The 25,597-nt window shown below is 42.5% G+C and overlaps 1 protein-coding gene across 2 annotated transcripts; it reads left to right on the top strand.

The window, feature by feature from the left end:
• Window positions 1–7,879: 7,879 nt before the first annotated feature.
• Window positions 7,880–19,481, top strand: LOC109871357 (chondroitin sulfate synthase 2-like). 2 transcript variants are annotated; one of them, XM_031805949.1, is made up of 4 exons: window positions 7,880–8,090; window positions 10,206–10,770; window positions 16,037–16,219; window positions 16,985–19,481. In XM_031805949.1, the coding sequence occupies exons 2-4, from the start codon at window positions 10,351–10,353 to the stop codon at window positions 18,245–18,247; spliced, it is 1,866 nt and encodes a 621-aa protein (XP_031661809.1). In that variant the 5' UTR covers window positions 7,880–8,090; window positions 10,206–10,350; the 3' UTR covers window positions 18,248–19,481. The 2 variants fall into 2 exon arrangements, with proteins under 2 accessions (XP_031661809.1, XP_020317795.1); XM_020462206.2 differs by having other exon boundaries at window positions 8,076–8,560.
• Window positions 19,482–25,597: the final 6,116 nt, after the last annotated feature.

Genomic DNA, 25,597 nt, shown 5'->3' with positions numbered 1-25,597 from the left:
TGGGAGGAGATACTGGAAGGCAAGGGATCCTGGGCACAGGCTGGGGAATATCGCCGCCCCAAGGAAGAACTGGAAGCAGCGAAAGCTGAGTGGTGGCGATATGAGGTAAGGCAGCGCAACAGGCATAAGAGGCAGCCCCCCCCCCAAAAAAAATTTAGCCAACTCCCCGTGCTTACCGGAAGAAGCGCAGTACTGGTCAGGCACCGTGTTATGCGGTCAAGCGCACGGTGTCGCCAGTACGCGCTCATAGCCCGGGGCGCTATAGGCCAGCCCCCCGCAAGTGCCATGCGAGAGTGGGCATCCAGCCAGGGCGTGTTGTGCCAGCTCACCTGACAGTATCCCCCCCAAAGGTGCGGACTCCGGCCGCAAAACCTAAACCCATAGGGGAGGGTCTGGGTGGGCATCTGTCAGCGGAGGCGGGACGTGGACCCCACTCCACCATAGTCTTGGCCCACTTAAGTGGCGCCTTTGGAGCGGTGACCCTCGCCACCGACCTCGGACTGGGGACCCTTGCAACGGGCCCCGAATAGACAAGAGACTCCGGCTGTGCCGGAGTGAAGGACGACTCCGGCAGCTCCGGAGTGAAGGGCGACTCCGGCAGCTCCGGAGTGACGGGCGGCTCCGGCATTTTCTGACTGATGTGCGGCTCCGGCAGCTCCTGACTGACGGGGGGCTCTGGCAGCTCCTGACTGACGGGCGACTCCGGCAGCTCCTGACTAACGGGCGGCTCCGGCAGCTCCTGACTGACGGCCGCCCCGGAGACACAGCACGCAGCGCCAGCCAAGGATACCCTGGGCCGAAACGGCGTACAGTTTTCACCTGGTTGGTGAATAAAGAAGTAGCGCTACTCTGAACTCTCTGTCTCCTGCGTCTGACTCCTTCCTCCACTACACCCCTGGCATTACAGAATCCCGCACCCCCAGCAGGAGCAGCTGCCAACCCCCTCCCATCGATGGAGGAACGTGTCCTCCACCACACCACCGTCCTCCATCGGATCGGATCCGCCATGGACCAAATGATGGAGAGAATGGACCGATGGGAGAGGAGTGGTCTCCTCTCTCCACCTTCGGCTTCCCCAGCTCAGGATTCCCCTTCTCCTCTCTCCCCATCCCCCGGCTCCAGCGCTCTCCGTCTTGTGCTCCCGAGGGATTATGATGGAGCGGCGGCAGGGTGTCAGGGGTTCTTACTCCAAGTAGAAATGTACCTGGCGACCGTGAGACCCACTCCCTCGGGAGCGGAGAGGGTGAGTGTCCTCGTCTCCTGCCTGACGGGTCGTGCTCTGGAGTGGGCAAACGCGGTCTGGAATGGCCCAGACTCAGCGAAGGAGCACTACCCGGAATTCACCCGCCGTGTTTGACCACCCTCCAGAGGGCCGAGTGGCGGGAGAGCGACTGTTCCACCTACGGCAGGAGAAGAGGAGCACTCAGGATTACACGCTGGAGTTCCGGACCTTGGCCGCTGGGTCTGGGTGGAACGACAGGGCCCTTATAGACCACTACCGGTGTAGTCTCCGGGAGGACGTCCGCAGGGAGCTAGCATGTCGGGACACCACTCTCTTCCTAGATGGACTAATTGACATGTCTATCTGTCTGGACAATCTGCTGGCTGCCCGCGGGCGTTCGGGGAGGGTCCTGTGCATTCTACCACCCAGCACCCCCGCTCCCATTCCGATGGAGTTGGGAGGGGCCGTGCCAAGTGGTACCGGAGGAGGAAGCTCCCGTCTGGGAGTCGAGATGGCAGGCGGAACGCTTCTCGGTCACCCCAGGTGAGTCAGCACCAAACTCACCCAGAACCCCCTGTTGGTCACATGTTTGTCTTGATTTTTTTCCTTGATTTTTTCCCGTCTTCCCGGCATAAGGCACTAGGCGATTCAGGTGCAGCTGGGAACTTTCTGATCTATTCCGCCACCCACACCGCGCATGTGTCTCTGGTACGCAAGGTGCTTGGTAGACTGCTGGAGCATGACCTATATGTAAAGGCTGAGAAGTGTGTGTTCTCCAAACGAGCCGTCTCCTTCCTGGGTTATCGCATTTCCATCTCAGGGGTGGTAATGGAGTGTGACCGCATTAAGGCCGTGCGTAATTGGCCGACTCCGACCACAGTAAAGGAGGTGCAGCAGTTTTTGGGGTTTGCCAATTACTACCGGAGGTTTATCCGGGGTTTTGGCCAGGTTGCGGTCCCCATTACCTCAATGCTGAAGGGGGGCCCGGTGAGTTTGCGGTGGTCAGCAGAGGCGGACAGAGCCTTCAATAGGTTGAAGGCGCTGTTCACAGATGCGACTGTGTTGGCGCACCCGGACCCCTCTCTAGCATTCATAGTGGAGGTGGACATGTCTGAGGCTGGGGTGGGTGCCGCACTATCACAGCGCTCGGATATGCCACTAAAACTCCACCCCTGCGCTTTATTTTTTTGAGGAAGCTCAGTCCAGCGGAGCGTACCTATGATGTGGGGGACCGGGAGTTGTTAGCGGTGGTCAGGGCTCTGAGGGTGTGGAGACACTGGCTTGAGGCGGCTAAGCACCCCTTTCTCATCTGGACCGACCACCAGAATCTGGAGTATATTCGGGCAGCTAGGAGACTGAACCCAGTCAGGCAAGGTGGGCCATGTTCTTCACCCGATTCCGGTTTACTCTGTCGTATAGACCAGGCTCCCAGAACGTAAAGGCTGACGCACTGTCCCGCCTTTAGGACACTGAGGATCGGTTCACCGAGCCTACTCCCATCCTTCCCGCCTCGAGGCTGATGGCACCAGTGGTATGGGAGGTGGACTCGGACATCAAGCGAGCGTTATGGGCGGAGGCTGCGCCTCCTCAGTGTCCGGCTAGGTTTATTAGTTGGGCTTTATTAGCTAGCCTGCTGGGTGTGCAGGATTGTTTTATGTGTACTCAATGTACACGCCTGTATGTCATGGTTGTTCGTGTACGTGAGTTGTTTTTGGGACTGTTTAGTTCCCCTGTGTTTTGGGGCATTTGTTTTGAGTGGCGTCTGTTTTCACCTGGTTGGTGAATAAAGAAGTAGCGCTACTCAGAACTCTCTGTCTCCTGCGTCTGACTCCTTCCTCCACTACACCCCGGGAATTACACATATAACACAAGGTCAAGTATACACACAAGTTACCTAGTTACGACTAACTAGTGAAGCAACATTTTATATTCAAATTAAACAAACCAATGTTGCAGTCAGCTAACAAGCTACTAGCTAACGTTAGCTAGCTAATATGAAGTATGTGTGGCTAGAAAACAGTCAAAACAGGTCATCCAAAATATAAAATTTGCATACATATTTACAACTGAAGCAACATTTCACTTTATATTTAGCAAGACCCTGTCTTTCAAAGATAATTCGTAAAAATCCAAATAGCTTCACAGATTTTCATTGTAAAGGGTTTAAAAACTGTTTCCTATGCTTGTTCAATTAAGCATAAACAATTAAGGAACACGCACCTGTGGATCGGTTGGATCGGCTAACAGCTTACAGACGGTAGGCAATTAAGGTCACAGTTATGAAAACTTAGGACACTAAAGGTCTTTCTACTGACTCTGAAAAACACCAAAAGAAAGATGCCAAGGGTCTCTGCTCATCTGCGTGAACGTGCCTTATTCATGATGCAAGGAGGCATGAGGACTGCAGATGTGGCCAGGAAAATGAAATGCAATGCCCGTACTGTGAGATGCCTAAGATAGCACTACAGGGAGACAGGACGGACAGCTGATTGTCCTCGCAGTGGTAGACCATGTGTAACAACACCTGCACAGGATCGGTACATCCGAACATCACACGTGCGGGACAGGTACAGGATGGCAACAACAACTGCCCAAGTTACACCAGGAACGCACAATCCCTCCATCAGTGCTCAGACTGTCCGCAATAGGCTGAGAGAGGTTGGACTGAGGGCTTGCAGGCCTGTTGTAAGTCAGGTCCACACCGGACATCACCGGCAGCAACGTCGCCTATGGGCACAAACCCACCGTTGCTGGACCAGACAGGACTGGAAAAAAGTGCTCTTCACTGACGAGTCGCTGTTTTGTCTCACCAGGGGTGATGGTCGGATTTGCGTTTATAGTCGACGGAATGAGCATTACACCGAGGCCTGTACTCTGGAGCGGGATCGATTTGGAGGTGGAGGTTCCGTCATGGTCTGGGGAAGTGTGTCACAGCATCATCGGATGGAGCTTGTTGTCATTGCAGGCAATCTCAACTCTTTGAGTTACAGGGAAGACATCCTCCTCCCTCATGTGGTACCCTTCCTGCAGGCTCATCCTAACATGACCCTCCAGCAGGACAATGCCACCAGCCATACTGCTCGTTCTGTGAATGATTTCCTGCAAGACAGGAATGTCAGTGTTCTGCCATGGCCAGCAAAGAACCCGGATCTCAATCCCATTGAACACGTGTGGGACCTGTTGGATCGGGATAGAACCCAGACCTTAAACCCAGACTTGGGACCACACAGCCTCCACTGAATAGCAGGCTAGTGATTGCTTTGCAATACTTGCAGTTAACCACTGATTCCTTCCAAACCACTCATTGTTGAATTTGTGATTTCCAACTTATTGTGTAATAGTTATGTCTAATGCCCAATGAGCACTGATGCGTTTTATCTATAATTTCTCTTAATTATTTATCCTCATATGAAAAGGATTAAAAGGATTTTCCAGTAGACTGTCAACTTGATTCATGATGATGAATGCTAGCTAAGATTTATGAAAATATCAGTCCAATCAAAGCTACTGTAGATATGTCATTTGACGTAATTTTATCTGTGGCCAATGAACTTGAGCCTTCTTGGATGGGCACTTCTAATGTAACTCTATGGCAGGACCTAAGGGGCTTGAGTTTTCTAGCCTGAGATTTGGCAGTGACATAGTGTCCCCATGAGTGACAGAACACTGAGCCAATCACGGTGCAACTAGAGAACATTACCAACCCCTGCACTCTGTATTATCTGCAGGCAGCCCCACCACCACAGAAAGAAATGAGCTAGGCTGAAACCCCTGCATTTCGGAGCAAAAAAGAGACCATATTTGTATGTGGCTATTTTGCTTGCAAACTGATATGTGACAAATTAATGCAAAAATAACATGCAAAACATGAACCCCCTCAATTTTTTAAAATTATATTTAATTTTTTGCAAAAAATGTTGGGTCTCTGCCACTGCCTCTATTTTAGCCTCTTGGGGCCAGTTTCTCAGACACAGATTAAGATACAGAAATATATAATCAATATTGAATTTTTTAGTCCGTATTTGTAGGCCTTCAGAAAGTATTCATACCCCTTGACTTGCTCCACGTTTTGTTGTGTTACGGCTTGAAATAAAGTTTATTAAATATAGTTTTTTCTCTCACCCATCTGCAAACATATTGACAAAGGGAAAACATGTTAAGAAATGTTTGCAAATGTATTGAAAATGAAATACAGAAATATATTGACAGAAGTATTCACACCCCTTAGTCAATACTTTGTAGAATCACCTTTGGCGGTGGTTACAGCCATAAATAATCTTGGGTATGTCTTTATCGGACCACCAGCTCTAGGTAGAGTCTGGGTAGTTCCATATTTTTTCAATTTCCCAATGATGGAGACCACTATGCTCTTGGAAACTTTCAACCCTCAATAAATTGTTTTATACCCTTCCCCAGATATACAGTGCATTTGGAAAGTATTCAGACCCCTTGACTTGTTCCACATTTTATTACGTTACAACCTTATTCTAAAATGGAATAAATAGTTTCTTCCCCCTCATCAATCTACACATAATATCCCATAATGACAATGCAAGAACAGGTTTTTAGATTTTTTGGCAAATGTATAAAAAAAACTGAAATATCACATTAAATAAGTATTCAGACCCTTACACAATACTTTGTTGAAGCACCTTTGACAGCGATTACAGCCTCGAGTCTTCTTGAGTATGATGCTACAACTTGGCACACCTGTATTTGGGGAGTTTCTCCCATTCTTCTCTGTAGATCCTCTCAAGCTCTGTCAGGTTGGATGGGGAGTGCCGCTGCACAGCTATTTTCAGGTCTCTCTAGAGATGTTCAGAGACATTCAGAGACTTGTCCCGAAGCCAGTCCTGTGTTGTCTGTGTGCTTAGGGTCGTTGTCCTGTTGGAAGGTGAACCTTCACCCTAGTCTGAGGTCCTGAGCGCTCTGGAGCAGGTTTTCACCAAGGATCTCTCTGTACTTTGCTTTCCCTCAATCCTGACTAATAGTTCAATCAAATAGTTTCATCAGACCAGATAATCTTCTTTCTCATGGTCTGAGAGTCCTTTAGGTGCCTTTTGGCAAAGTGGAGTGTCATGTGCCTTTAATGAGGTGTGGCTTCCGTCTGGCCATTCTACCATAAAGGCCTGATTGGTGGAGTGCTGCAGAGATGGTTGTCCTTCTGGAAGGTTCTCCCATCTCCACAGAGGAACTATGGAGCTCTGTCAGAGTGACCATCGGGTTCTTGGTCATGACCAAGGCCCTTCTCCCCTGATTGTTCCGTTTGGCCGGGCGGCCAGCTCTGAGAAGAGTCTTGGTGGTTCTTTTTAATTTAAGAACGATGGAGGCCGCTGTGTTCTTGGGGACCATCGATGCTGCAGAAATTTTTTGGTACCCTTCCCCAGATCTGTGCGCCGACACAATCCTGTCTCACAGCTCTACAGACAATTCCTTCAACATCATGGCAAATTTTTTGCCCTGACATGAACAGTCAACTGTGGGACCTTTGTATAGACAGGTGTGTTCCTTTCCAAATCATGTCCAATCAATAGAATTTACCACAGGTGGACTCCAATCAAGTTGTTCCATTGATAATCCTTGAGATGTTTCTACTAGGATGCACCTGAGCTCAATTTCGAGTATCATAGCAAGGTGTCAGAAATGTCTAAAAACCTGTTTTCGCTTTGTCGTTATGTGGTATTGTGTGTAGATTGTAAATTTTTTATGAATCAATTTTAGAATGAGGCTGTAACTAACATAAGTCAAGGGGTCTGAAAACACATCACAATTATATCTATGAGCTCCACAGACAATTCCTTGCATGTAAGAGTTTCTGCTCTTACGTGCACTGTCAACTGTGCACTGTCAACTGTGCACTGTCAACTGTGCACTGTCAACTGTGCACTGTCAACTGTGCACTGTCAACTGTGCACTGTCAACTGTGCACACGCACATGTCCAAACAATTGAATATGCCACAGGTGGACTGACTCCAATCACGTTGTCGTGACGTCTCAAGCAGTGGAGGCTGGTGGGAGGAGCTATAGTACAGGCTCATTGTAAGGGCTGGAATGGAATAGATAATAATGGAGTCAAACATGTTCCATATGGTTGATGTTTGATCCGTTCTATTTATTCCATTCCAGCCATTACAATGAGCCCGTCCTCCTTTAGCTCCTCCCACTAGCCTCTCGAGGACGATCAAAAATAAATAAGATGCACCTGAGTTCAATTTGGAGTGTCATAGCAAAATGTGAATTACTTATCTAAATGAGATATTTCTGTATTTCATTTTCAATGAATCTGCAAAAATCTTTAAAAACATGTTTTCACTTTGTCATTTTGGGGTATTGTGTGTAGAAGGGTGTAAAAAGATATATGTTTTGAATTAAGGCTGTAACACAACAAAATGTGGAATAAGTCAAGGAGTATGAATACTTTCTGAAGGCACTGTATATGTATTTCTGTGACACCTGAGGCCCTACTTAAAACCAGACCAAGGTTTTGGTTTATTTTTTATTTTATTTATTTCACACATTAATCATGTATCGTGACTTTCTAGTAAAAATATATATGTTTGGTTTTAACCCGCAAATCTGGACTTTGTGGTTGATTGAATGTGACTCTAGGTTGCCCTCTAGTGTGGCAACGCACCTCTAATAGGCTTTTCAGCTGAAGAGAGGATTTTCTTTTCTATAGCTCTTTATTTATACCAACATTTATGTAGGCCGCAGTATTGTGATCTATTTGCCCATGGGCGAGGTTGATGGGTTTTATTTAACAAATGATGTGATTCAGTAGCATACTGAAAGGGTCCTGGAAACGCCTGCGCTTATGCATCTCTGACGGTTGTGTTTCATTGGGGTGGAGCTAGAGACCATTGACACGTAAGAATCCTGCTTTAATTTTATGGAAGAGGCTACGTAGGCCTACATCTTTTTTAGTAGCGAAGGATGGTATTTTTTAATATAGCCAGCTACTAATATTTTGTATTTGGTTTGATGTACATAATTATCCAACGCGACTAAATTAGGCTGTAGAAAGGGCCTACATAGTCAACGTTGAGAATGAGATTCTCAATGTTTATTTCTCTGCTGAGGCCGATCGGGCCGGTTATTATCGGTATTTCTTTGGGATTTACCTTAAGTTTACTTAGTGTGAATTGGGTGGAGGAGTCTTGTTTCCTCAACGGGAAAGCGAGTGAAGAAATAAGTTTGTCCCAAGATGGGAATTCAAAAGGAGCAAGGAGACCCAATTCGATATCGACGGTCAAAGATGTGGACGCCGAGGAAGATTTTGAGCCAAGAATAGTGCCATATAAACCAGTCCAACAAAGCAAACCAAATAAACTTTTTCGGTAAGGATTCAAAGATCATGGTTGAAACCGGAATAGGTGAAATGTATTATTATAAACATGCCACAACAGTGTAGTCTAGATCTTGTTTTTCCAGTTGACTGTCATGTCTGCCATTATTGCCCCCGATATCTTCAGCATGGATATTAGGCTATGATACCAGTTTTCCCCAGGAAAACTCGTTACAATGTTGCCAATTGTCCTTCAGTAGTATGTGAGCCTAGGTTAATTAGGCATGGTTGTTTCCCCATCTTTATCCGTTTTTCAATTGGTTTGCAGTGTCTTTAACTCCTACACCTATTAGATGTCAAGCACACTTAAACAACATCAGACAGCAGTTTATGAACAATATGCTTTTTTAATGTAGGAAATTAGCACAATGACATGTAATATCACATTGGAAATCAGTCAGTATTGGAGTAAGCTGTTATTGTGCCCCCCCCCCAAAAAAAAAAGGCCAACATTCCTGAAATGTAGAACTAATCTTTACATCCTTCACCCTATCTGTGGCATTCAGTCTCCAGCTACCAGAGTACACACAGTATTTTTTTCACCATAACAAACTATTGCATTTTGTTATTGATATAGTCTACCTACTGTATGTGGAAGAATATCCTAAAAATGGCTTACTTTGAACCATGTGCTTGACTGACCTTGTGTAGCATGCACAGCCAAGTAGTTCTGGTGTATTTACCCTCGACCATGAATTTATTTTCAGCAGTATTTGGGCAAATAACGATGGCTTAGGAGTAACTATAACTAAACAATGTTATTTTACAACTTTATTCTGTGCTGTAACATGACTTGCTTATTTAATCCTCCGGGTCCCTGGTGGGACATAAAGGCTGTAACAACTTTCTGCCACTGGATTCTATCTTTGGCTACAGCTTGAAGAGACCCACCTCTTCGAGCTCAGCCTGCAACACGAAGCACTGCCTAAATGTTATTAGACAAAATATGCAAGGATGTTTTCTCATCATGACCTTCACAACAGTGTCCGTGTAACACTATTTGGTTTGATCTGAATAAAATGTAAAAAAAACAACAACATAAAAACAGGTATTTTTAGTTTTCAAATCATTTCATGGGGTTATAGGAATTTTTTTTGCCCCTACTCCTCATGGACAGCTAGCCAGTAAACGACAGTAAACGAGATGTACTGGGTAGATGCGTTTGTATTTCTATTATCACACAGACAGGTTGCTCCATTGCATGAGATAGAGCCTTGAGCTGCTGGGCCGGGGCCATCCTCTGGTACGGACTCTTCAATCTTGGACTCTGTCCAATGACCAGGTTTCAAAGACAGACAATCCTTAATCATATCCCAGAAGAACACTGGACCTTGACTTCAATTAACCATAGCAAAACAATTACTGATAGGCTTATCTACAGTGTGAATGATTGCAAGTGTTGAGCACAAGAACATGCATGAAAGGGTTGCTTTCGCAATGAACGAAGACTTTAAAAGTTCATTCTTTAAATCATTGAAATGCTGAGCTGCAATTGAATTACTAGTATCTTTGCTGTGCTGTCTATAAATATATGGACAATAACACGTGTTATGTTTTTGAATACTTGTTTCTCTAGCTTTAACTTTTCACATTGAACATAGCAGCAATCACTTCATGAGAGTGTGTATGTTTTCCAGGGCTAAGTACATCAGTACAGAGCTGGGGATCCGGGAGCGCCTCTTCGTAGGGATCCTGACCTCCAAAAGCACCATCAACACATTGGGAGTGGCCGTGAACCGCACCCTCAGCCACCACCTGGACACTGTCGTCTTCTTCACCGGCATGCGCAACCGCAAAGTGCCCCACGGCATGTTCGTGGTCACCCATGGGGACGAGAGGCTCATATGGAACATGTTCCAGACCATCAAGTACATCTTGGAGCACTATGTCCATGAGTATGACTGGTTCTATCTGGCCCAGGACGACACCTACACCGAGGCAGACCGGATCAAACAGCTGGTGGCTCACCTGAGCATGGACCGGGAGCTTTACATGGGCAGCCCTGAGGAGTTTATAGGTGGGGAGATGGAGGGGAGGTACTGCTACGGTGGGTTTGGTTACATTCTGTCCCGTACCCTGTTGCTCCGGCTCAAACCCTTCCTGGAGAACTGTAGGAATGACATCCTGAGCGCCAGGCCTGACGAGTGGCTGGGCAGATGCATCATTGATTATTCCAACACCAACTGTGTGGATGAGCATGAGGTAGGTTATGTATTATGGTCTTGTACAATTAAGTTGCAATGGTGAGAGTTATGTTCTATGGATTTATGATCCCTTTGTCCAAGAGATTAGGCCTAGTCCTAGACTAAGATGCATTCTTAAGAGATTCTCTATTCTAAGTGTTTTTGTTTTGTCCATGACTAGGCTTAATCTGTGTCCGAGAAAGCAGCCCCAAGTGTTTGTCAGGAAGTGAATGTTTCTTGTGTCAACGTACCAGACCTGGGTTGAATACGTATGTTAAATACTTGAGCGACACTTGATTTAGTTCATCCAGTACAATGGAACAAATGGAATAGTCACAAATTGGACATTTAAGTATTTTACATATGCATTTGGCTCAGATGTGCTCTGAGTTGAAACCCTAAGTCAACTGTCTTTCACTGGCCACTCCCCCAAAAAGATGAAACGGAGCCTGACTTTATGAGGCCTCATAAACTTTACACGGCCCTCTAACATGTAATTCAATCCGTTAGTGTAATAGGCTGGTTCCTGCTCGGTGAAAACTGGACACACACACACACACACAAACACACAATATAGCAAATATTGATGACGGTATACTACAACATCAACATAAGATCCATCTTTCAAGATCCACCAGCCTCATGTTCAAACACTTTATTTCCAATCCACATTTGTCTTGAAATAAATAAATACAAATGATAATAGTGATATCTATAGAATAAGGCATGTTGCACTGTAGTAGTGCTATAACATAGTTATAACATCCATAAGTGTTTTAACACTGCATGTTCTATAGAGACAGAGAGTTGTCTGGCTGGCTATCTTTCTCTTCACACTGTGGCCCCTGATGGTCCTCTCTGCTGTGAAAGGGAGCTTTGCTTCATCCTGTTCTGCACTGACAGTCAGTGCCCCAGTGGAGTCCTGTCACAGTCACACCGCTTGTCCAAGTGACAGTTTAAAGACTGTGTACCTTTTAAACTAACTACACTGATTTAATTTATTTGTATATGTTACCCTTTTTGGTTCATAGTGTTGCCCTTTCACATTACACCAGAATCTGTTCCTACACTACACCATTCTATAACGATACTATTTTAGAACCTTTTTACATAATGAGTAGTTAATTCAAGGCAGTTTGAGTGTGCCTAAACCTTTCTCTGTGGTATGTTAACTTCTATACCATTTTCTCTCCTGTGGTCTGGCATTTGAGCAGGAAAACATTTTGTTTAAGAGTCTGTAGTGGAACAGAAACAGAGAGGCCTGTTTCAATTCTGCATGGTTGGTCATCATGCCTCAGGGCCAGCACGACTCCAGCAGGGACCGACCTATCTATGAAGGGAGAAGTAGGGGAAAGGTCAGAAGAAAAAAACACGGGAGAGTGTTATTTGGAAGTGTGACTCACATTCCAAAGAACTGCGTTAGAGTATATTAAAAAAAGGTTACTCAGTTATGTGTAGCAGTGACATGTTCTTTAGATCTTTGCAACTCTTGAGATGTTTAGTTAACACATTTTACAGTCCGACGGTCGGTGACCTCTGCTCATGCGACTTAATTCTTTGTTCTTTTAATAGCTTGATCAGATCGGATTCACTTTTTCTTCCGACCCCTTCCTAATTGGTTATCTTCTTAAGGTGTGTACTGTGTTTATCCTAAGTGGTCGTTGCTTTAGATTAAGTGGAGTCTTATTACTTATTATGGTCATTTAGGTGTTATTCATACATTGATTACTCTTAAGTTGTTGACACCATACATTCTAGCAGTGTTGTTCCTATGAAGCCATTTCAAAATGTTTTTTTAATAAGGGCATGTCCAGGTAAAAGGACCCAGGAGAACCAACATGTAAAGTTCATAGAAGTTCATGTCAAATCTGGTGTCAGCTAAGTCTATATATATATTTTTTTAAATTAAGGCCTATTCTTTTTTCAACCATTTTCTATCCTAAATATTATTAACAGGCAAGGGTTTTGATTTCTGGTCAAACAGATGGAAAAGGGATCTTTTAAAAAATGACCAGAAATATTCTTAAATTATTAGAAATACTGCAGGGACAAAAATGATTGACATCCTTGATAAAGGTTAGCAAAAATGACTGTATAAAATAAATAATTCAAATACTGAGCTATATTGTATACTAAACAAATTGGGAAATTATATTATTTTATACTAATACAATTGCTCAGAGAATGGTTTTGTTTAAAAATGTATACTTTTTTAAAATCAAAAAGTTAGGGGTCAAGATTCACACCCTTGTTTTCAACACCTCACCGTGCGACGATAATGACACAGCCTTTTTCTAAAATCCTTCCAGATACTTGATATCCTTCGTCTGTTCTTACTGACTGCACTCTTCAATTATGTCGTATACTGATTGAGAGGATCAGGTCTGTCTGTCTAGCAGCACAGCCAATGTGCCTATATAGTGTGAGCACTGGGAGTCTAGGACACATTATAGTAGCTCCCCACTCATACTGCATAGAAGTTAACACACTTGAATAATGCAATATCTAGAAACGTATTTACTGTTTGCAAAACAATGTTCATACAGTCTAGAACACTTTACAATGCAAGAAGATACCGGTAGCTACCAGCTTTTTTTTGGCTAACTTTCCTTGCTAGCTGACAGCAGAAGTGAACATCAATTCACTACCCTAGTACTTTGTTTATGATAATGCGAGCCATAATCAAAATATGCTGATTTCAAAGCTGATTGACACCAAAACACTTTTAATTCAGTTAATTGTTTCTCCCTCACATCTAAAGATGGCCTACTTTTGTCTGTGTCACATCCTTCCCATCACCGGTCTCAACTGACTGTGGGAATGTGCCTTGTGAATGACGTCATTACTGGGTCTTTCAGAGAGAGGGCACTTTTTTATAAAGTAATACATTTCTACTTCTATGAAAATGTTGTTGATCAGTACAATAAAATAAGTCCCAAATGGAAGGGACACAGATTGTTTGTTTGTAATCTGTAGCCCCATGAAATCAGTGCAAACAAGCTCAAAAACTCAATGCATGCACACACACCTATTTAATATGCATTCACCTGTATTGTTAATAGCCCTGGGTTACTTCTTGATTCACACAGTTTATCAATAGAAATGTACTACTCAAATAAATGATTACCATTATGTTATTAAGTAGTTAGAGTCAAATGAATAGTTTTAGTGTATAATTGATTCATTAATGGCAATCTCAGAATTTATTTTACATCATATTTCAAATGTAATGATATTGAACTCAAAAGATGCCTAACAATTGAACAGAGCAGTAGCTGATTTTATTTGTCTGGAACATATGCCATTCTGTGACTTTTGCTAATTTGCCTTTTTTGCCATGGTATTGTTTTGGTATCAAGTATCATGATGGTTTAGAGTAAGTACAAAAATCTGGTATCGTGACAACACTATTTTGTTACGTGAAATGAGAACGCATGAGCAAAAAAGAACCCCACGCCCATGCCTGGATCTTTGCTGTTATGGGGCTATTTTGCTTCCACTGTTCCTGGGGCCCTTGTTAAGGTTAAAACATAAAAAGAAAACCGGCCTCCCGAGTGGCGCAGCAGTCTAAGGCACTGCATCGCGGTGTTGCGGCGTAACTGCAGCCTGGGGTTTGACCGGGAGTCCCATAGGGCGGTGCCCAATTGGACCAGCGTCGTCCGGGTTTGGCTGGGGGGGCTTTACTTGTCTCATCACGCTCTAGCGACTCCTTGTTGGGGGCCGGGCGCCAGCAGGCTGACTTCAGTCGTCATAGCGTGAATAGCGTGTACTCCGACACATTGGTGCAGCTGGCTTCCAGGTTAAGCGAGTGGGTGTTAAGAAGCTTGGTGGGTCTTGTTTCATAGGATGTATGACTCAACCTTTGCCTCTCCTGAGCCCGTTGGGGAGTCACAGCGATGAGACAAGATCATAATCATGAAATTTGGGAGATAAAGGGGGTAAAAATGATTAAAATGTTCTTTCCTATTTTAGTTTAATTTGATTAAAAACCAAACATAGCGTCCCCTCCCCCAATGGAGGCTGTGTTTTTTTTTGGGTCCTACCCAATGCATTCGCCAAGTAGCAGCCTATGGAAAAAGGATTTGGCTCGTGAGACTGTTTTGAAATAAATGAATCCCCAAAGCATTACTAAAAGATCAAGTTTGGGAGCAGCAAAACAGTGAGCAGACATCACCTTTTGATCATTATTTCAGCCAGCTCCCATTATTATTTTTATTGTGCGTTAAACCCCCTCTATGTACATGTGTCCATATGCCCATCAGTAACAAGATATGAGATGATGCCGGTGACCCTCGTATTTAGAAACATTTACGTTATCTTCCTGTAACAATGGCTTGTTTTCCATTTCATTTGATTAAAAACCTCAACATTATGGTTGAGAACATCCATGGCTCACATGCAATGCAATTTAGAAGCTGTCTGCTATTCCTGGAGAAGTACAAATGCGATCTGTATGATCCTTGCATGATTTTTATAAAACATTATATTTAGGAGCAGTAGCCTGTAACGGAGTGGACATTCCTTCCTTTCTCTTTTATATTGGCTCCTGTGAAAAGTTTGGATGTGTGTAAAACCTACCATAGTCTACATTGTCTGGTGTATGTACTATATTTTAACAGCCTATTTAAAACGAGTTGTTTAGTTTTGATTATAATTTTTTCCCCCCAGCAATATCAATAGTGACTTTAATCTTGTTTATATACAGCGTTTGGCATGTCCATGGCTCTTACACGCCAGAAATAACATAATTTACAGTAGGCCTATCCCCTATATCGGTGTGAATGCTATGTTAAACAGTGTTGAACTCTTGCAATTACATAGAACAATGTGGACTGCAAATACTTTTAAGATATTTAGCAAAGATAGGTTAGGCCTACATGAAAAAAATGTTCTGTAGGCTATTTAACAAACTAGGCTATAACGGACTAACATTCAAATTGGAGTTGATGGCAATGCAAGACATAAAAGACCAGAAATATACACAACTTGAAGCAACCACATATTTAGCCCTGGAGCATGGTCTGATTGGCCTCAACACACCTACAACTTATTTATTCATCAAAACCCAGCCCTTTCTCGCCACCGCCAGCTACTGCGCCCATAATTCCAACTGTGAAAATAGCTCAAATATTTCTGACACACCCCTAGACCTTTAGCGCTACCGCCAGCACTAAGATTTACATTGCATTAGGTTTGTTGAAATACAGCCCCAAAATGTATAACTCAGTCTTTTTGTTTTCACCCAATTCCCACTTTGCTAAATGTGTGTCGATCTTTGTTTTCAGGGGCTGCAGTACTACCATTACGAGATGGGCAAGAACTCAGATCCGAGTAAGGAGGACAATATGCAGTTTAAAAATGCCTTGACTGTCCACCCGGTGTCTGACCCTGAGCAGATGTATAGACTACACAAGCACTTCACTGAGATCGAACTGCAGAGGACATACGATGAGATTGAGAAGCTGCAGGTAAAAACAGTCAACCTGAACACCACAAAACATCCTCTGTTCAGTGAACACTGACTGTAGTCTGTCTCCCTGTCTGTTTTAATTGAACATCAAGCGCTGAAGGCTTATTTATTTCAGTACTGTTCGGTAATGTTTGTTTTGTGAATGACTCAGCTGTCTTGGTTGAACATAAGCAGCATTTAATTGTAGCCATACAGTATCACTGAGTACAGTTACATGAACACAATTATTGTGATAATAGAATATTGTGAATAGTCAGATTAATATAAAGGTTTGATTTTAATAATGTACATGCTTTGCAAGAATGACTATTTCCCTAATAGTCCTGTTTACAAGGGCACATCTGAAATCATTTGATAAATGCAGAAAATCGCCAATCAAAATCAAGCGACCATGTTAGTTTTGTGAAGCCTGTTTGATTCTGAGTTTGGATATACAACGTTTGTATGTGAAAACTATTTCTAAGATGCATACTTTCAGTTTTTCCGAACTCACTTTACTTGCGCGAAAGAAGAACGCTTGCGTTGTTTATGCACATGCACAGATCTAATACACGGCTGTAACCTATGTGTTTTAATCGAAGTATGCTTACTTCTGATTATGACCTTACACCGATTAAGATAAGCAGAGTGAGGAGTTTACATGACTAATGCCATACTCGGCCTATTGCCATAATCAGTTCAATATCAAGTTATTAGTGTGCATACTCACGGTCAGCTTTTGATTTTACAGAGGTATTTTATTTCTTTACATCTGTATCCACAGACGGAGATAAAGAATGTGAGTGAAGTGGCTTATGATGGCAACCGGAGCGCCCAGTGGCCCATTGGGATCAATCCTCCCTTTGAGCCCAAGTCTCGCTTCGAGGTCCTTCGATGGGACTACTTCACGGAGGAACAGTTGTATTCGTGCATCGACGGCTTCCCCAAGTGTGAACTGCGCGGTATTGATCGTTTGGATGTGGCAGACGTCATCGAGATAGCCATGGGGGAGCTGAACAAGAAGTACAAGCCTGTCCTCCACTTGAAGAAGCAGCAGCTGATCAATGGCTACCGGCGCTTCGACCCTACTCGGGGCATGGAGTACACCCTGGACCTGCAGCTGGAGGTAGTCAACCAGAAAGGTCACAGTAGCTCCATCACCAAGAGGGTCCACCTGGTGCGTCCCCTGAGTCGCATCGAAATCATCCCCATGCCTTATGTCACAGAGGCCACCAGAGTTCACATCATCTTACCGCTGAACGTTCAGGATCGAGATTACGTCAACCATTTTCTTGAAGTGTTGGCCGCAAATTCGTTTGAGACCAGTGAAAACGCCATCTTGACTTTCCTGTTCATCTACGACCCATTCGAGGCCCAGCAGGTCAACCAGAATGACATCTTCGCCAGTGTTAAAACCCAGATCAATGCCTATGAACGCAAGTATCCAACAGTGAAGATCCCGTGGATAAGTGTCAAGACCGAAACCCCTTCTCAAATCAAATTCATGGACATCATCTCGAAGAAGCACCCAGTAGACACGCTGTTCTTCATCACTAACGTCAACACCAACGTCAACTCAGAGTTCCTCAACCGTTGCCGCATGAACTCCATCAACAACTGGCAGGTGTTCTTCCCAATCCACTTCCAGGACTACAACCCAGACATTGCCTTCCACAACCAGGAGCCCCCACCCGCAGTAGACCTGGTCAAGGACGCCGGACACTTTGACCGCAGTTCGTTCGAGGAGGCGTGCTTCTACAACACTGACTACATGGCGACGCGCACACGAATGGCCTCCGACGTGCAGGAGAACGAGGAGATCCTGGAAACCTTGGATATCTATGATATGTTTGTCAGGTACTCAACCCTGCATGTGTTCAGGGCTGTGGAGCCAGCCTTGCACCAGAAGTACTACTACCAGGCCTGTAACCCTCGGCTCAGTGAGGACATCTACCACAGGTGTGTCCAGAGCAACCTGGATGGCCTGGGAGCCCGTTCCCAGCTCGCCATGCTGTTATTTGAACAAGAGCAAGGAAATAGCACTTGATCACACCTCGCTTAGAAACCTCCCCTTGAATGTGTGTGTGATTGAGTGTATGTGAATGTGTGTTAACATGTTTGCGTGCGTGTGGTTGTGTGCATGTCTGTTTTAAAACTAGTGCAGTACATTCCTAAAATGTTTTTTTGATTTGTTACTGAATACAAAAAACATTGCTGGAACCAAATGGGGTGGTTTTGAACATTGAAAGTATTTTAAACCTTTGATTTGGTGGTCATGCAGGGATGCCTATATCAATATTTTTTTATATATTAGAAAAGTTCTACATACATTTGATGTTTCTCTCAATGGTATGGCTTTTAACCTGCACAGCTTTTGATACTTGGTCCTTTGCAGTTTAGTAATCACTACTAAAGCACATCTCAATATGTGTGCCTTTTAATGTCTGTCGGTCCTCTTGTATTTTCATGTCCCTTGTCACATCAAGCAAAATAAGTAGATTTACATGTACACATTTATCAATATTTGAGGCCTCATATTTCCACACTACACAATTAATATTTTAATGTGTAAGCTGGCATGTGAAATATAGATTCACTCTACTCAAAGATGTTAAACGGAAGAAAGCTTAATGGCACTGACGTAATCAGATGCACCGTGAGATTACTGTTAGGTTAAGAGGATTGGACATTATGTGTCGGTACTGTAGGTCCCCGTAGGTGAGGTAGAAAACTACCCCTCTAGGGGTCTCTTTAGGAGGTTGCAGCATTACACATTCTTTAAAAAAATCGAATAAAAAGCATATGATTGTCTGTTATTTAGAATAGGAAATCATGTCATCTTTATCTGTTACATTTCTATCTGCAAAACTCTAAACATTTCACCCCTCTGAATACACGGTTAGATACTGTATGTTTCTCTGACCATATTGCTGGAGTCCTTGAAAATAACTGAGGTCAACTTTGTGACTGGACTAGTCCACATAAGTTGCTGGTTTCAGTATGTACCACACTAAAATGTCATCTCAATATATTAAAGTAGCAATTTGAAAGCAGTTGCATTTTAAGAATGTAGTTATTGAGGGCAATCAGGATTGTGGTTTGTAATGTATACGTTGGTAGTCAACGTTGTAACATGAATGCTATTAAATTTCTATTACATTTCTATTGCATCGGAATATACCTGAAGATATACAGTTGAAGTCTGAAGTTTACATACACCTTAGCATTTCAACAAAAAATTTCACAATTCCTGACATTTAATCATAGTAAAAATTCCCTGTCTTAGGTCAGTTAGGATCACCACTTTATTTTAGGAATGTGAAATGTCAGAATAATAGTAGAGAGAATGTTTTTTTTCAGCTTTTATTTCTGTCATCACATTCCCAGTGGGTCAGAAGTTTACATACTCAATTAGTATTTGGTAGCGTTGCCTCTAAGTTGTTTAACTTGAGTCAAACTTTTTGGTAGCCTTCCACAAGCTTCCCACAATAAGTTGGGTAAATTTTGGCCTATTCCTCCTTACAGAGCTGGTGTAACTGACTCAGGTTTGTAGGCCTCCTTGCTCGCACACACTTTTTCAGTTCTGCCCACAAATGTTCTATAGGGTTGAGGTCAAGGCTTTGTGCTGGCCACTCCAATACCTTGACTTTGTTGTCCTTAAGCCATTTTGCCACAACTTTGGAAGTATGCTTGGGGTAATTGTCTATTTGGAAGACCCATTTGTGACCAAGCTTTAACTTCCTGACCTGATGTCTTGATGTTGCTTCAATATATCCACATACTTTTCTTTCTTCATGATGCACTCTATTTTGTGAAGTGCACCAGACCCCCCCCTGCAACAAAGCACCCCCACAACATGATTCTGCCTCCCCGGTGCTTCACGGTTGTGATGGTGTTCTTCAGCTTGCAAGCCTCCCCTTTTTCCTCCAAACATAACGATGGTCATTATGGCCAAACAGTTCTATTTTTGTTTCATCGGGCCAGAGAACATTTCTCCAAAAAGTACAATCTTTGTCCCCATATGCAGTTGCAAACCGTAGTCTGGCTTTTTTTATGGCGTTTTTGGAGCAGTAAAACCGTAGTCGGGCAATTGTATGGCAATTCTGGAGCACAACCAGGGATGAACCAGGCTTGTGGAGGTCTACAAAACTTCTTCTGAGGTCTTCACTGATTTCTTTTGATTTTCCCATGATGTCAAGCAAAGAGGCACTGAGTTTGAAGGTAGGCCTTGAAATACATCCACAGGTACACCTCCAATTGATTCAACTTCTGACAATTAGCCTATTAGAAGCTTCTAAAGCCATGACATCATTTTCTGGAATTTTCCAAGCTGTTTAAAGGCACAGTCAACTTAGTGTATGTGAACTTCTAACCCACTGGAATTGTGATACAGTGAATTATAAGTGAAATAATCTGCCTGTAAACAATTGTTGGAAAAATGACTTGTGTCATGCACAAAGTACATGTCCTAACAAACTTGCCAAAACTATAGTTTAAGACATTTGTGGAGTGGTTGTAAAACGAGTTTTAATGACTCCAACCTGAGTGTATGTAAACTTCCGACTTCAACTGTACATAGTTTGAAATCCCATTGATATTGACATTTCCCTGCAACATTTCTGCCAAGTTATAATAATAATCACAATTATTATTATTATAATTATTGTATATATACATTTCCATGGTACCACATTGTAGCCCTCAATATGTAATAGTTTGGCATCAAGCAAATAGCTGTACACTGCAATTTCCACTCAGTATTGTGCAAACAGAGGCCTTTTGAGTGGGTGCAGCAGGTACCAGTAACCTGAGAAGTAAAATATGTGCAATACTGTATATATATATATGAACAAATTCTAACTGTCCATTCAAGGACAGGGATTTTATTTGTTTGACATGTGTTGCAAATTGAGAATATGTTCTAAAGTTATATTTATAAAGCTTATACCAAGCCAATATCCTTTGTAACACTGAATGTGATATGGCCTACATTGAAGGTAGACAGTGAAATGACGTTGCAACGAGCAGCAGCGCAGATGTTGCGATGAGACGCAAGACTTTTTTCTCATACAGTCACACACCGTATCTGGGCGTGTGTATGGGTTCGTACGGGACCGAAACTGCTGAGAAGTTTAGCCTCGCGCTTCAACGCTCTTAAAAGCCATGCGGAAGTTGACCCACTCTGTTGTTGACTTTGCATCTATGTCCTTTCGCTGAGTCTATAGTACCTTTTTTTTAAAGACTTTACTGACATTACTGTTTTGTGTATAAATGAATACACTACATTTTTTTAAGATTTGATTTGTATTGTGTTACACTGAAAGAAACACTATGGACACTGAATCTATCATGAAATGAATACATACTAAAAAGAAACAACCAAATGCCCTTGTAAATCTAGATTTGACATGTACAGTGCCTTCAGAAAGTATTCAGCCCCTTTTACTTTTGTGTAACTGATCTACACACAATACCCCATAATGTCAATGTGGAATTTGGTTTGTAGAACATTTTAGAAAGGAATAAAAAATGAAAAGTCAATAAGTATTCAACCCCTTTTGTTATGGCAAGCATAGATAAGTTCAGGAGTAAAAATGTGCTTAACGAATCACATAAGTTGCATGGACTCATTCTGTGTGCAATAATAGTGTTTAACATCATTTTTGAATGCTACCTCATCTCTGTACCCCACACATACAATGAATTATATGTAACTTCCCTCAGTCGAGTAGTGAATTTCAAACACAGATTCAACCACAAAGATGTGGGAGGTTTAACAATGCCTCGCTAATTACACTTTGGATGGTGTATCAATACACTCGAAAGATACAGCCGTCCTTCCTAACTCAGTTGCTGGAGAGGAAGGAAACTGCTAAGGGATTTCACCATGAAGCCAATGGTGACTTTAAAATGGCTGTGATAGGAAAAACTAAGGATGGATCAACAAAGTAGTTACTCCCCAATACTAGCCTAATTAAGTGAAAGGAAACCTGTACAGAAAAAAAACTATTCCAAAACAGGCATCCTGTTTGTAATAAGGCATTAAAGTAATACTGCAAAAAATGTGGCAAAGCAATTCACTTTTTGTCCTGAATACAAAGTGTCATGTTTGGGGCAAATCGAATAAAGCACATTATTGAGTACCACCATCCATATTTTCAAGCATAGTGTTGGCCGCATCATGTTATGAGTGTGCTTGTAATTGTTAAGGACTGGGGAGTGTTTCTGGATAAAAAAAAAACAGAATGGAGCTAAGTACAGGCAAAATCCTAGAGGAAAACCTGGTTCAGTCTGCTTTCCACCAGACACTGGGAGATTAATTCACCTTTCAGCAGGACAATAACCTAAAACAACCAATAACCTAAAAGGCCAAATTTACGCTGGAGTTGCTTACCAAGAAGACAGGGAATGTTCCTTAGTTGCCGAGTTAGTTTATTTACTTAGACAACCAAAAAAAGTTGATTTAACAATGAAAATTGTTGTCTAGCAATGAACAACAACCAATTTGACAGAGCTTGAAGAATATTGAAAAGAATAATGGAAAAATTTTGCAAAATCCAGGTGTGGAAAGCTCTTAGACTTATCCAGAAAAACTCACAGCTGTAATCACTGCCAAAGGTGCTTCTAAAAATTATTGACGCGGGTGTGAATACTTATGTAATTGAGATATTTCTGTATTTCATTTCAAATAAATTATTACATTTTGAATTCAGTCTAACACAAGAAAATGTGGAATAATTTTAGGGGTATGAATACTTTCTGAAAGCACTGTATATGATTTTCCAAGAGGTTTTGTAACTGCATCCAAAATATGCATGTCTATTTTGCTAGAGACCATTTGAGATTACAATACATTATGCAAATTCAGAATGATGAAGCTCAAATAGAGATTTCCATTGTTTCCCTTGTATCTGATGTGTGTAAATATAATATGTAAGGGATAATCCACGAGGGGCTATGCGTTCTATGAAAAATAATGAACAACGTGGAAGGTGTGACCTTCCACGGAGTTGCATTATTTTCCAGAGAATGCATAGAGCCCCGAGTTGATTATCCCTTTTATACCATGGCTATAATTTAACACATTTGCCTGTAGAAATGTGTTCAACATCCACTGAAGTAGCTAGCAAGTTTACTAGATGGCTAGTTGCCATGGTCACCAAACAGACTTGCTAGTTTAGCTAACCAAACCAATCAGTCCTAGCTTGTTATTATGAAAATCGAATTCAACAATACCAATACTGTTTTCAATTTGACTTTTGCTTTCAAAAGCAACTAAAAAAACATGTACAAATGAGCTATTGCCATTGAATTTGACTGCGCATGTGTTATTTAAGCAATAAGTCATGAGGGGGTGTGGTATATGGCCAATATACCATGACTTGTGGAGTGCTTGGATACAGCCCTTAGCTGTGGTATATTGGCCATATACCACAAACACCCGAGGTGCCTTATTGCTATTATAAACTGGTTACAAACGTCATTAAAAAAACATTTTTGTCATACCCGTGATATACCACGACTGCCAGCCAATCTGCATTTAGGGCTCGAACCACCCATTTTAAAGAGGCAAATAATGCCCACTCTAGGATGCCCTTTGAGCCAATCTGGAAGGACTATTAAACAATGCCATGGTATGTCATCGAATTGTTATGACAAATCTTCAGTTAGTATCTTTGTTTAGGTGAGGCGATGGCGTAATCGACATTTCCTGCTTTGCATTTTACACTGTTGACTATTCTCTGTTTACTACCAGTGTAAATATTGAATTCAGTCGTTTTGAAGTGTCCAGTGTATGTTTCTAATGGTAGTGTTAACCTAACTCATTATTAATCTAATTGAGAAACAATGACCACTTGGGAATTCAATCCATATCCTCCCCATAAAGCAGCTGATCCAAGTCTGTCCAGACCTATATTAAAAAGGTCCTGTGTACAGCACAAGCTGTAAATTGGTCCCCCCCCCCCCCCCCCCCCCCCCCCCCCCCCCCCCCCCCGTCTATAGGACATCCGTTACAAAACGAACAACCGCAGAACACTTCCAACCTACAAATGGAAAATGAAATAATAATTGGTAAATCTTCTGTTACAAACATGTTCCATGTCATATTACTGAGTACATCACTATTGTGTAGATACAAGGCTCAATGGTGTACTGAAATCCTCAATGAACTGTGAATTATTGTAATGATGGAATAAACAACTAAAGTGTGAACATTTTGTCTTAGTTCCTTTTTTTAAGTGTGGTTTGGTAAATGAACTAGCATGTACAGTAGAAATGGTGAGCGGAGCATTACTTTTGGGAGGCAGTGGAGTCAGCAAAGCTAATGTTGTCCTTTAGGTGTCAGCAAAAGAGCACAATCATTCAGCCATGGTCAGATGTTAATCAAACAGGTGAAAGACCAAGTTACTTGTAAGTTCAAAACTGCACAAGTTTCAAAGCCAATACACTATATTATATTTGGTATATTCTGTATATATTAGCATATTCTGTATATCTTATCCTTCCTATTTATGCTGAACAAAATTATAAATGCAACATGTAAAGTGTTAGTCCCATGTTTCATGAGCTGAAGTAAAAGATCCCTGAAATTTCCATACGCACAAAAAGGTTATTTCTCTCAAATTGTGTGCACAAATTTGTTTACATCCCTGTTAGTGTGCATTTCTCCTTTGCCAAAATTATCCATCCACTTGACAGACGTGGCATATCAAGAAGATGATTAAACAGCATGATCATTGCACAGGTGCACCTTGCGCTGGGGACAATAAAAGGCCACTAAAATGTGCAGTTTTGTCCCAACACAATGCCACAGATGTCTCAAGTTTTGAGGGAGTGTGCAATTGTCATTCTGACTGCAGGAATATCCACCAGAGCTATTGTCAGAGAATTTAATGTTAATTTCTCTACCATAAGCCGCCTCCAATGTAATTTTAGAGAATTCTGCAGCATATCCAACTCACCACAGACCACATGTAACCACACCAGCCCAGGACCTCCACATCTGGCTTCTTCACCTGCAGGATCGTTTGAGACCAGCCACCCAGACAACTGATGAAACTGAGGAGGATTTCTGTCTGTAATAAGAGCCCTTTTGTGGGGAAAAACGGATTCTGATTGGCTTGGCCTGGCTTCCCAGTGGGTGGGCTTATGCCCTCCCAGGCCCATCCATGGTTGTGCCCCTGCTCAGTCATGTGAAATCCATAGATTCAGGCCTGATTAATTTATTTAAATTGACCGATTTCCTTATATGAACTGTAACTCGGTGAAATTGTTGCACTTTGCATGTATACAGTATTTTTGGTCAGAATACTTTGTCTATAGGACAAAAGTGTTCTTTTAAGTTTGTTTGGGAAGAAACAGTGAAAAATGCTAAATGATATGTATAGAAGATGTA

Source organism: Oncorhynchus kisutch, linkage group LG26 (assembly GCF_002021735.2).
Source record: "Oncorhynchus kisutch isolate 150728-3 linkage group LG26, Okis_V2, whole genome shotgun sequence".
Classification (NCBI taxonomy): Eukaryota; Metazoa; Chordata; class Actinopteri; order Salmoniformes; family Salmonidae; genus Oncorhynchus; species Oncorhynchus kisutch.
Note: the sequence above shows the minus strand (reverse complement) of the source record. Positions and strands in the feature narration are given on the sequence as shown.